A 13056-nucleotide genomic window follows, 5' to 3' on the forward strand; every position below is an offset into this window, starting at 1 on the left:
GCGGTAAAATCATTTGATCCCAGCCTATCACAGCAACTAGACGAAAAATCAAACATCTTCACATGGCTGGAGAACACGAAAACCACGACAACTCTAACGTTAACACCCTGCAAGCCGCCGTCGTAGAGATTCGGCGCTTACAAACTCAAATTGCGGCCATCGAAGCCGAAAGAACTAATGAAAAAGAAAGAGCGAAATTGATTTTGGAGGAGGAGGAGGGAGAGGGCGTCATGGACGTACAACCCTTAGCACAACACTTGTGGGATGCCCAAGTAGTGGAAACAATCAAGGTTCCTCACCTTCCTACCTTCGACGGAAAGACGGATCCAAGGGAGCACTTGATGGCAATTGGGACACAAACTGCCATAATCAACGCTCCGGAGCATCTGAAATGTAAATTACTGGCCGGCACTTTCAAGGATGTCGCCCTGCGTTGGTACATGAACCTTCCAAGAAACTCAATCGAGAGTTATGCTGACTTTCATAAAAAATTCATTCACCAGTTCGCTGGATCGAAACACGTGAAAGTCACATCAACCAGTCTTTTCTCCATCCGCCAAAACCATGGCGAGTCATTACGTAACTTCCTCGCCAGATTTAGCGAAGCCACCATCAAAGTCTCGAATCCAAATCAGGAGATGTTCGTGGCAGCCTTCCACAATGGGCTAAGAGCGGGACATTTCAACGAGTCCTTAGCCCAAAAGCCAGCCTCGTCAATGCAAGAGGTGAACAAGAGGGCGGAGTGTTATATAAAGGGCGAAGAAAGTAACGCCGAGAAAAGGCAAAGAGATGTTAAGGAGAAGGAATACGTGGGCCGTGCCACTAGAGCGCCCGAACACCCGCGACCAAAATCGGGAGGCCACCAAGGGGATCCATGGCAGAGGCATCATGGGAAGCCCTACCGCCAACCGCCCAGAAGAGAATTCAGGAATCATCCCGCCAATGAAGACCTCACGCCATTAAACGCCTCAAAGGTTTACGTTTTAAATGAGATTCTGGCCACTGGTTTGGCAAACCTCCCCCCAAGGAGAACCAGTAACATTCCCATGGGGCTGGACGATAACGCCTGGTGCGCATATCACAGGTGTAGAGGTCACTCCACGGAGAAATGCTTCCGCTTAAGAGATTTAATCGAAGAACTAATCAAAAGCGGACACCTTCGCAAATTTATTGACGACGCCGCCCAAGGGCGGGTTGTCGTGCCAAAAGTCCCCCGGCAGGAGCCACGAGACCCTCCTGGGCCAAGCAGAGAGCCTCCCAAGGGGAGAATCTCCGTGAATACAATAGCGGGAGGATTCTCAGGTGGGGGCGAATCAAGCTCAGCAAGAAAAAGGTATGTACGCCGAGCCATCTCGGAGATATACCTCGTAAGTCAGCCTCAGCCATTAGACGTACCAGACTTGGCATTCACGGCAAAGGATGGTTTGGAGGTAGCACCCCATGACGATGATCCTTTAGTGATACAAGTCCAAATTTTGAACTGTGATGTAAAAAGAGTACTGATAGATTCGGGAAGTTCAGCGGACATCATGTACTGGGAAGCTTTCAAGGCCATGCAATTAGCAGAAGAGCAATTGCAACCATACTCCGGAACCCTGGTTGGGTTCTCTGGCGAACAAGTGGACGTAATGGGTTACGCCTCTCTTCTTACCACGTTTGGAGAAGGCAGCAACGCCAAAACTATCAAGGTTCGATATCTGGTAGTTAAAACTCCTTTTACCTCCTATAATATTATTATAGGAAGGCCCGCCTTTAACGCATTAGGGGCGGCCATGTCCACTTTATACCTAGCAATAAAATACCCCCTCGAGAATGGGGGAGTAGGAACAGTACGGGGCGATCAGATTCTCGCCAAGAAGTGCTACGAGTCCAGCTTAAAAATACGACACCGAACTTCCGGCGCAAGCGGGAAATTCGAAAGGAGACAAGCCGCAATTCCAGGCGGCATAAACATGATAGAGAGCGCAGATATGGATCCAAGGGAGGAATTCCAAGATCGAAGGGTAAGCCCTATAGAAGACCTAGAGCAGGTTCAAATTGGCGATTACCCTCACCAGACAACTAGCTTGGGAACAGCGTTGCCCAGCGAGGAGAGGAGACGAATCATCAAAATCTTGAAGGATAACGCTGACCTATTCGCATGGAAACCTTCAGATATGCCAGGGATTGACGAAGGGGTGATAACACATAAACTCTCAATATCACCCAGCACAAAACCAGTTTCCCAAAGAAAAAGGAAGGTGGGAGAAGAAAGGCGAATCGCTATAGCAGAGGAAGTAGAGAAATTAAAGGAAGCAGGATTCATCGAAGAAATAAAATATCCCTCATGGTTGGCAAATGTCGTCATGGTGAAAAAGGCCAACGGGAAGTGGAGAATGTGCGTGGACTTCACAGACTTAAACAAGGCGTGTCCCAAAGACCCATATCCCCTACCTAACATAGACAGGTTAATTGATGGCGCCTCGGGATGTAAGATGCTGAGTTTTATGGACGCCTACTCCGGATACAATCAAATAAAGATGAACCCCTCCGACGCCCGCCATACAGCCTTTATGTCGAATACCTGCAACTATTTTTACAACGTCATGCCTTTTGGACTGAAGAATGCGGGAGCAACATACCAAAGGTTGATGGACAGGGTTTTTGCTGAGCAAATAGGGAAGAATTTAGAGGTATATATCGACGACATGGTAGTAAAAACTTCTGAGGGAAGTCGCCATGATGATGATCTGTTGGACATCATGGGATCAGTAAGAAAGTACAACATGAGACTAAACCCAGCAAAGTGTTCCTTTGGGGTACAAGCCGGAAAATTCTTAGGGTTTATGCTCACCAGCAGAGGAATAGAGGCTAACCCCGAAAAATGCCAAGCCATCATAGACATGAGGAGCCCTACATCCGTGAAAGAGGTACAGACCTTGACAGGCAGAATAGCCGCACTATCCAGATTCCTATCATGTGCGGGCGAAAAGGGTTTCCACTTCTTCGCATCTCTTAGGAAAAATGAGAGATTTTCCTGGACGCCAGAATGCGAAGAAGCCTTCAAACAACTAAAAGAGTTCCTGGCATCACCGCCCATCTTGACACGCCCATTACCAGGTAACACCCTTTACCTATATCTCGCAGTCTCGGATAGAGCTTTGAGTTCAGCTCTAGTTCAAGAAATAGAGGGCGAAGAAAAACCTATATATTTTGTAAGTAGAACCTTAAGGGGAGCAGAAACTAGGTATCAAAGAATAGAGAGGTTATCTCTCGCGGTAGTTGTCACAGCCAGAAAGTTAAGGCAGTATTTTCAGAGCCACCAGGTAGTTGTTAAAACAGATTACCCTATCAAGAACGTCCTCCGAAAGCCAGACTTGGCAGGAAGGATGGTGGCGTGGTCCGTGGAATTATCGGAATTTGACATCACATTCTCACCTAGAGGGGCCATTAAGTCACAAAGACTAGCTGATTTTGTATTGGAGATGTCTACTCCGCCAACAACAGAGAAAACGGCGTTTTGGACACTCTCAGTTGACGGGGCCTCCAATGTGCGAGGAAGTGGAGCCGGAATAGTACTGGAAGGACCGGATGGCGTGATGATAGAACAATCACTACGTTTCGCCTTCAAAGCTAGCAACAACCAAGCGGAATACGAGGCTTTGATAGCAGGAATGAAGTTGGCAAGCGATATGGAGGTAAAAGAGCTAAAGGCCATGAGTGATTCCCAACTGGTAACCAACCAAGTATCAGGGAAGTTTCAAACGAAGGAGCCGCAGTTAATCAAATACGTGGAGAAGGTGCAAAACCTAGCTAAGCATTTCGATTCCTTCGAATTAGTTTACGTTCCCCGCGAACAAAACATGAGAGCAGATCTATTGTCAAAGCTGGCGAGCACCAAAAAACCAGGAAGTCATAGAACCGTTATCCAAGAAACCATAAAAACTCCCAGCATCAACGGGGAAGAGGTAATGATGGTAATAGAAGAAGAAGACTGGAGATCGCCCATTATCCGGTACCTCCAAAAGGATGAGCTACCGAAAGAAAGGGAAAAGGCTTTTAAACTGAGGAAAATGGCGGCATGGTATTCAATGGTAGGAAATAAGCTATATAAGAGAGGATTCGCGTCCCCCCTCCTTTTATGCGTCAGTACTGAAGAAGCCAAGCGCATCATGAATGAAGTCCACGAAGGATCATGTGGTAGTCATATCGGTTCAAGAGCATTAGCAGGAAAGATATTGAGAGCAGGATTTTATTGGCCAGATATACATGATGATACCGCCATGTATGTAAGAAACTGTGACAAATGCCAAAGACACGCCAACCTGCATCACGTTCCGGGGGAGCCACTGAAGTCAGTATTATCCCCTTGGCCCTTTTTTATGTGGGGTGTAGATATCGTTGGTCCATTTCCGGTTGGCTATAAACAAGCGCGATGGATCATCGTCGCCGTAGACTACTTTACAAAATGGATTGAAGCAGAGCCGGTATCCAGCATCTCGGCGGAACAGGTAAAAATCTTTTATTGGAAGAAAATCATCTGCAGATTTGGATTGCCCAAATACATCGTATCCGACAACGGTACACAGTTCGCCAGCGAAAAGGTCGTTGAATTCTGTCGAAGCAAAGGAATCAAAAACACCTTTATATCAGTGGAGCATCCACAAGCTAACGGACAAGCAGAGTCAGCAAATAAGGTGATACTAAGAGCCTTAAAAAGAAGGCTAGATAGTAAAGGCGAAGCTTGGGTAGCCCACATCTCACCCATCCTCTGGTCGTATCACACCACTCCCCAATCCTCGACAGGAGAAGCGCCATTTACAATGGTCTATGGTTCGGACGCGATGATCCCGGTGGAAATAAATCCTCCTAGTTGGCGCAGAGAAACCACGACGCAGGAAGAGAACAACAGAGCTCTGGAAGAAAACCTAGACATGATCGAGGAAAGAAGAGAAAGAGCGCATTTCAGGGAATTCGCCATAAAGCAAAGAGCCGCTAGGCGTTATAATACGAGAGTCAAACAAAGGAGTTTCCAAGAAGGCGACCTGGTGCTGAAAAGACCTATGGGAAAAGATAAAGGAGGAAAGTTCGCAGCAAACTGGGAAGGCCCCTTTCGGGTACAAGAAGCTTTCGAAGGAGGAGCTTATCGCCTAGAGACCATGGAAGGAAAAGTCCTCCCAAGGACATGGAACGTAGCAAACCTAAAGTTCTACTATAGCTAATCCCGGAGCATCACTTTATCGGTGGAAGAATAAGTAAAACCATTCTCTTCTTTTAGCAATATTTTTAAATGATGTATAAGAACCATTTTCATAAATGAATAAAAAACAATGAGACACTCTTTTCCCCTGTTTCAACGGGGGTTTTTATCGAGGCTCATTGAATTTCAAAATTCTAATAGTTTATATCTTCCTACATACCCCAAAATATTTGCATCAATAAAGGTCAACCTGATTAAGTTACGGGCTCTGAACCAACAAAAATGGTTATCTCAAACTTGAGCTCTGAATCTTTGCTTAAAGATCAACTCAGATGTGAGCGCTGAACCAAAAACAAGGGTTACAGTGCCTTGGCGTCACCTACGAGTTGGGTACGTCAGAAAAAAAAAAAATATATTATTAAACAAAGGTTACAGTGCCTTGGCGTCACCTACGAGTTGGGTACGTCAGAAAAAATTTTATTAAACAAGGGTTACAGTGCCTTGGCGTCACCTACGAGTTGGGTACGTCAGAAAAAAATTTTATTAAACAAAGGTTACAGTGTCTTGGCGTCACCTACGAGTTGGGTACGTCAGAAAAAATTTTATTAAACAAGGGTTACAGTGCCTTGGCGTCACCTACGAGTTGGGTACGTCAGAAAAAAAAAATATATATATTATTAAACAAAGGTTACAGTGCCTTGGCGTCACCTACGAGTTGGGTACGTCAGAAAAAAATTTTATTAAACAAGGGTTACAGTGCCTTGGCGTCACCTATGAGTTGGGTACGTCAGAAAAAAAATTTTATTAAACAAGGGTTACAGTGCCTTGGCGTCACCTACGAGTTGGGTACGTCAGAAAAAAAATTTTATTAAACAAGGGTTACACTGCCTTGGCGTCACCTATGAGTTGGGTACGTCAGAAAAAAAAAATAAAATATTATTAAACAAGGGTTACAGTGCCTTGGCGTTACCTGTAAGTCTTACGAGTTGGGTACGCCAGAAAAAGATACAGCAAAGAAAGGCGAGATTATCAATACCGCCAGAAGAAGCTTATACACAACCAAAGCAAGGCGATTCATTATAACGCCAAAAGACAACAGGTATAAAGTTATTTTTATTGATTTACAATTATCATAAAAAGTAGAAGATGTCACAGGTGCAAGGACGAAGTTTCCCAGACAAAGACGACAGAAGGCGTTACCTCACAACGTAATGCAAAAATAATTCGTAAAGTTATGAAAAGAAGAAATCAGGCAAATAAAGAACTTTATAAAGGAACCAGCCAAGGGGCAAAATTGTTCAAAGCCACAAAAGGGCATACAAAATAATTACAAAAAGCCACAAAAGGGCAGAAACAAGATCATTACAAAGAGATCATTCATTGAGGAGGAACATAGGGAACGAGCTTGCCATCAACAATTTGATTCATTGCATCAGCTTCGCCAAGGCGCTTAGCATCGAGATCCGGGAAAAGAAGCTTGACCTGTTCTATAGCAAAAGAAAAGCCCTCGTCATATTGGTTGGCGGCATAGAGCTGAAGCTCTGTGACATCACTCTCCAATCGCACTTTCTCATCAGCTAAGGTCCCAATAGACTGTACCGCTTCATCCTTCTCCTTGGATAGTTTAGAGAGTTTCTCAGCCTGGGCAGCAGCATTCTCCTTGAGCTTAGACTCCGAGGCGGCATAGCTTTCTTTAACTTTAGACAGCTTCTCTTCATACTCTTTCTTCAGTCTCTCTGTCTCGCCCTCCCTTTCTTCCTTCAACTTTTTAATATCATCCTCCAGCTTCGCTTTGGTTTCAGAATACCTCTTCTCAATATCAGCGAGGTTATCATCAACCATCTTCACCTTCTGCCTCGCCTCCATAACCTCTTGCTCCTGGCGGTTTGTCAACAGATAATTGAGAAGAGTACCCTTGACTTCATACTCCAAGGCTTTCTTCCTCAGGTCTTCCGTCGAAGTGTTGGTGAAGCGAGTCATGTCACCCACCATGGTTACTCCTCTCTCAATGAACTCCAGAGGATCGAAGGAGCTCCAGGAAAGGGGCGCAGCGGGTTCAGCATCTTGAGAAGGAGGCTGAGAAGAACTGGAAGCCGCACCTTTGCCCTTGTCGGCACCCCCAGCATTTTGAATAGTTTTCTCTGTCTTTTGTTTTTTGGGAGGAGGAGGAGCAGCACCCCCGTTTCCCTCCGCTTCAACAGCTGTCTTTCCAGGGATCTCAACACGGATCCGCCCTTCATGCTTCTTCTTGCTCCGCCCTTCCTTCATAGCAGCTTCCTCCACTTGCAGCTTTTTCAGGGGATTAGTCACCTCGACAACAGGGTTGGCTCTTTGCTGGCGAGCTTTAGCCAAGAATGCCAGTCTCTCCTCATTAGAAATAGTCCTCATTCTCTCTGTAAAAGTAAAAAGAGGCAAAGAAATACGAGTTAATAACGAGGCGAGATCAGCATTAAACAAATAAAAGATACAAATTTATCACTTACGCAGATATTCTTCCAAGGCGCCACTATTACCCTCACATCTAAGAACGTCAGAGGTATCCATAAGGGCATAGGAATCAAGGAAGTTGACGGTCTCTTGCTCAAAGTCGCTCAGAGCCTCAAAGACGGCTCCCTTGATAAGCCTAGGGTTTTTGGTCCAATAGAAAGGAAATAAAGGATCCTCAACCTCATCATACATCAGGTCAGGAAATTTCTCATCATGGCGAACCCGAAGGAAAGAATCTTTGAAGTTTTTGAAATTGGAGGCATATAAGCTTAGGAGACGACGGTTGGGTTGACTACTAAGGGAAACCAGAGATTGAGGTTTTAGGTTCTTTATCTGGTAAAAAGAGAAGAAAACACCAACAGAAGGGTCTAGGTTAAAACCCGAACACATTACCTCGAAAGCTTTTATAAAGGCCCAACTATTAGGATGAAGTTGGGTGGGGGCGACATTAAGAACCCTCAACATCTCAGCCTCGAAAGAGGTGAAAGGCAACCAAATATTGAGGGGCTGGATCACGCCAGTATAAAGATAGAAATAATCTGGCGGGGTAGCATTCTGGAGAAACACGAACTCGCCCTCCCTGACGGGCTCGGTTATAATCAAATCTTCACGAAGAAGAGAATCAGAGAGTTTGACAGCTTTCCTAAAGCTCCTCACCATCTCCACACTAGTATACTTTGAAGAAACTTCCATGGTGACTGGAGCGTAGTCGGCAACCACCAGGTCTCGGCAGGGGTTCTTCCGCTTTCCTGTGAAAGAGGAAGGGGAGATTATGACGCAATCACTGTCATTACTACTATCACTATCACTACTACTACTCCCAACATCAAAACCCCATAATTCCGAATAAAACCCCCGGCTATTAAGAACGCCGTTAGCCCTAGTATAGTGGGCTTGAACTTGTTGCGCCCACTCGAGATAACTAGGAGAAGAAATAGGGACTCTCCCACCATCATCCTCATCTAACTCCCTCAAAATAACCATTTGTTCTAAACCTAATTAAAAAATTAGGGTTCCTACTCAAGACAGACAAAATCGGCCAAAAAGGAGTAAGGTATGAAAGAAAGAATACCTCAAAGGAATTGACAAAGCTCGAGGAAAGAAACTGGAAGCGTCCTAATCGTTGAACAAAGGCTTGCTGGAGAATCGAAGAAGGATATGCGAAAAAGAGTGCGGATTTGCGAGAAGAAACAAGCAAAGGGAAGGAAACAGAGGTAGTATTTAAAGAGGAAAAACCTTTTCGGTTGTTCGAAGTCCAGAAGTTGAAGCAAGAGGTAACGCACGCGTCGTCGGATTAAATACGTGTCAAAGCGCGTATCTCGAGAATAAACCTTAGAAGATTTATCGTCAGATAATTAAACACGACGCCTATAGGCGGGGAAAGTGGCGCCATTCTTTGAAGTTTGATTCGCCTTAGGGGCGCGACAAAGATATCCAAAACAACGCCAAACGAGAAAAAGCCAAAAATCAAGGGGAAGCAAGACATAAAATAAAGCAAAGACAAGACACAAAGTAATGCATTCTACTCAAAGTAAGAAAGAAAATCTTTATTATTAGCAGAAAATGGAAAGTACAACGAGGAAAAACCAAGAATACATGGAGAAATCCTAAAATCCTATCAATCAGACTCCGAATCCTTTGGCACAGGCTCAGGGAAAATCATCTTGGATTCCACGGTGACCCGGGACCCCTCTTCTTCGCTGGACGAGGAAGCACGAAGCTCAGGAGGAACGTAGGTCTCCAGAAACGAAACGTAATCCTCATCGCCACTACCAGAATCGGAGGTATCCGAAGAAAGAACGATAACCTCCACCTTTCTGACATCCTTAGACCTTCGGGAGCGAGTGGAATTAGAGGTTGAAACCTCAACTCTTTTCTTCCTCCGCTGAGGCGGAGTACTTCTGGCAACAGGTTTTTTCGCATTGTTATTTTCCATAATAAAGATTCAAAACAAGTTGAGGAAATATGAGAATAACAGTTGATATTTATAGCCCATCTTGCCCAACCCTAACATCGTTATTAACGGTCGTAATTAATGCTTGGACAGTCGCAACTACTTTGGTTTGACTATCTTGAGAACCGTTATTTTTTATCTTTCCAAGGAGTCAATGTTTGACCCGTTTAAGTTAGTGGAGATTTTAGAGGAAGGCGGTACTAGAAAGGACAGAAGAGCAACACATAAGTAAAGGAAATTGCTTAAGCATTCAAGTTCGTACAAAAGAAATACAACGGAAGCAAAGAAACAGAATAAAAATAACAAAGACCCCAAAAATCCGGAAGCAAATTACAAATACTAGAAAGAAAAGCACAAAACGGAAAGATGAGCAAACAAAAGGCTTCATGGCATGGTAGAACTCCCCAATTCACCAGCATCGGCAACGGCGATACGGTGCATTTCCTCCAATGCCCGTTTCACCCTCTTCGCCTTCACCATATTCTCGTCAATGGGCTTCAGATCCTCCCTCAGCTCGTTCTGCTTGTCTAAAAGGTCCATCAAAGAATGGCGCCTTGAAATCAGCTTAGCAACATCGTCCCTAATCTCGCCTTGGAGAGCCCTCTTCCTCTTCACGAGCGGCTTCATCTCCTTGTTCAGCAGCGCCAAACGATCATCCACTCTACGCTCCTCGTTGAAGCATATCCCTAGGATTTCCTCCTGCACACCCATAGTCTCTTTCGTGATCTCTATCTGGCTGTCGACAGCTTCGGTAACTTCGGCATGACATTCTTTGACATTCTCCACAGCAATCACAAAGGACGCACTATCCTTCAACTCTTTCTCTAGACGCAGCACACTGTCAAGAAAACGCTTCTCCTCCTTGGTCAGCCTCCAGCAATAATCGTTCAGCTCTTTGACAAATTCCGAGAATTCACCAAAATCATCCATTAAGTCCTCCGTACTCAGGGTCAACATACGGCGGAGCCGCTTGATGACGGGGGAAGCAGGGGATTGTCCACATTCATAGGGAAGGCTTTTAGGAGACATACTGCAGAAAGAAAACTTTTAAGAAAGCAGGTGAGAATGTGATGAGTTAATTCTATCAAATGCTCCATTTTATAGAGAAAATATCCCATCGTGGTATCGGCGAGTGGAGAAGCGGTTGATAGATATGGTTTAGGAACACAAGAACGTGTGCCAGAAAGTGGGATGAACGTGATGAAATTCTTCCCGCGCTACAGGTTTTAGAGGGAAAATTCGAATCCTATTCAAGCACTTCATTCCTTTGGACCTCGTGCTTGGGGGGCTGTGGACTGGGCAATGGGCTTAAGTGAATATCCGGTAAGCCCAATTAAAGTAAAAAGGAGGATAAGCCCAAATCAAGTAAACCCTAAAATACCCAATAGGCGATTAGAGCTAGGGCGAGACCTGCATCTCTAGGGCAACGCCAAAAAGGGTGGACTCTGTGTTACTAGAAAAAATCTTCTCCTTCCTTGTATCAACCGCTACCTTGAGAAGAAAGAAATAAACCTCTCGCAACTGCCATAGCTTGGAGACCAAGGTTTTCATCCCTATTTTCACGCCATACCACCGAAGAAGGTGCTAAGGACCGGATTTTTAGGAACCCTTGCTTGGAGAAGAAGACTAGAAGCTCTATAAATAGTTCCATACTCTCACTTGTAAAGGCATCGAATTCTGACTTATTAAACTCCCAGGGTTGTTGGGATTGAACTGAGTGTAATCACACCATTTGATCAATAATACAAACCCCTTTGTTTTTTACCAGAACAGATTGATAGCGGTATTATTAGACACAAAGATAAAGATGAAGGCTCCGTTTGGTTGAGCGAAAATAAAGAGGAAGAAAAAAAAATTACGGATTCTAATGGATGAATTTAGACTATAGTCAAAGTTCATCCATTGAAATCCATAATTTTCATTTCTTCCTTTTTCTTTCCGCTCAACCAAACGGACTAGAAGTGAGCGTAAAAACACTGAGAAATTGGCGTGTGAGGTTACTTGTTGGTGGATATATTTGGATTATGCCGATTGATGACATTCGGTCATTTGAGTATTTATTATTATTATTTTAAGTATTTTAGTTAGTTTTTAGTAGAATTGCATAGTCAAAGAGAAGAATTTATGAAGAAATTAACATGTGAAAGAGTTTGAAGCCTAAAGACTAAAGGAGAAAAAAAAAGACTTAGAAAGATACAAGTTTTGAAGCTCAATTAAGCCTGCACTTCCTGTATTTTTCGCAGCACTGTACAAGTTCTATAGTGGCGCGATTTGAATTTCATTACATGATAATGACGTGTGCCATAGTGACACGTGCAATTTGTTTTTTATTCTTTGATGATGTGTCACAATGCTACAGGCTGGATGCCTTCATTAGTGGAACGATTTATCCCTCTTTGGAGGATATAAAAAGCAGCTCTCTTTAACCTAGAAAGGGGGAAGAAACGCAGACTTGGGAGAAACCAGAGGAGAATCACGCATCACTTCCTGAGAGGGAAAAAAAGGACGAGCAGCAAAGAGAAGAAAAACGCAGGGTTTCGCCGTCGAAGCAATTCATCGGTTATTCATGTATAATTTTCTTAACTCTTTTGTTATGTCAATTATTATTATGAGTAACTAATTTCATCAGATTAGGAATTATAGATGATTCTTTTTTAAACTATCTGAGCCATGTAACTACGTGTTCTAGTTTATTAAATGAAAACTTATATTTATTCAGTTAATCTTGTGTTTATTGCTTTTCGTTAATTGATCACTTTCGAATTGATTTTAAGTTATAAATCACTATTGACCCTAGGGTTTATACTGGAACTAGATTAATTGTTTGCCAATCGTAATTGCTTTAGGAATAAATAATTAGTTGGTATGATTAAGAATATAACGTTCGTTAAAGCTTTTGATAATATTAGTTTCGCCTAAGGAATTAGGGTACTTTATTAGATAAACGAGATTGATGAGCCAAGGAATTGGACTCGGTCTATTTTGTTATATTGTCGTAATTATAAGAATTTCATTGTTGAGGGCTAGAACCTAGAGTACCAGTTAGGGACAAAGAGAGGATTCAAAATAATTCCTAATCGTCTTTCTCTCATAAAAGTTTACGTTTCTATTTTCTTGCAATTTTAATTATTGTCATTGTTACTACAAATCAATCTGAAAACCCCCCTTTGCAATTTATTTATTAATCCTAATTTAATTTAATTGTCTAGTTGAAAATAAGAACAATCCCTGTGGATACGAATCTTATAAATTTTATTACTTAACGACGAATTTAGTACACTTGCTAAAATTGTCATCAAGTTTTTGGCGCCGTTGCCGGGGATTGTTGATTAATTTTGACTAAACAATTTATTGTATATAGGATTTTTATTTTTTTTTCTTTTATTTTTATTTTATTTTGTATATAAAAAAATCTTTTACCCTTCATGTTTATTTC

General features: G+C 43.2%; 1 protein-coding gene across 1 annotated transcript; it reads left to right on the forward strand.

Moving 5' to 3' along the window:
* The first annotated feature begins 1046 nt into the window (after positions 1-1046).
* On the forward strand, positions 1047-6391 carry LOC123889034. The gene is made up of 2 exons (XM_045938208.1): positions 1047-2003; positions 6323-6391. The coding sequence occupies exons 1-2, from the start codon at positions 1047-1049 to the stop codon at positions 6389-6391; spliced, it is 1026 nt and encodes a 341-aa protein (XP_045794164.1).
* Positions 6392-13056: the final 6665 nt, after the last annotated feature.

The sequence above is a fragment of the Trifolium pratense genome, linkage group LG6, assembly GCF_020283565.1.
Source record: "Trifolium pratense cultivar HEN17-A07 linkage group LG6, ARS_RC_1.1, whole genome shotgun sequence".
Classification (NCBI taxonomy): domain Eukaryota; kingdom Viridiplantae; phylum Streptophyta; class Magnoliopsida; order Fabales; family Fabaceae; genus Trifolium; species Trifolium pratense.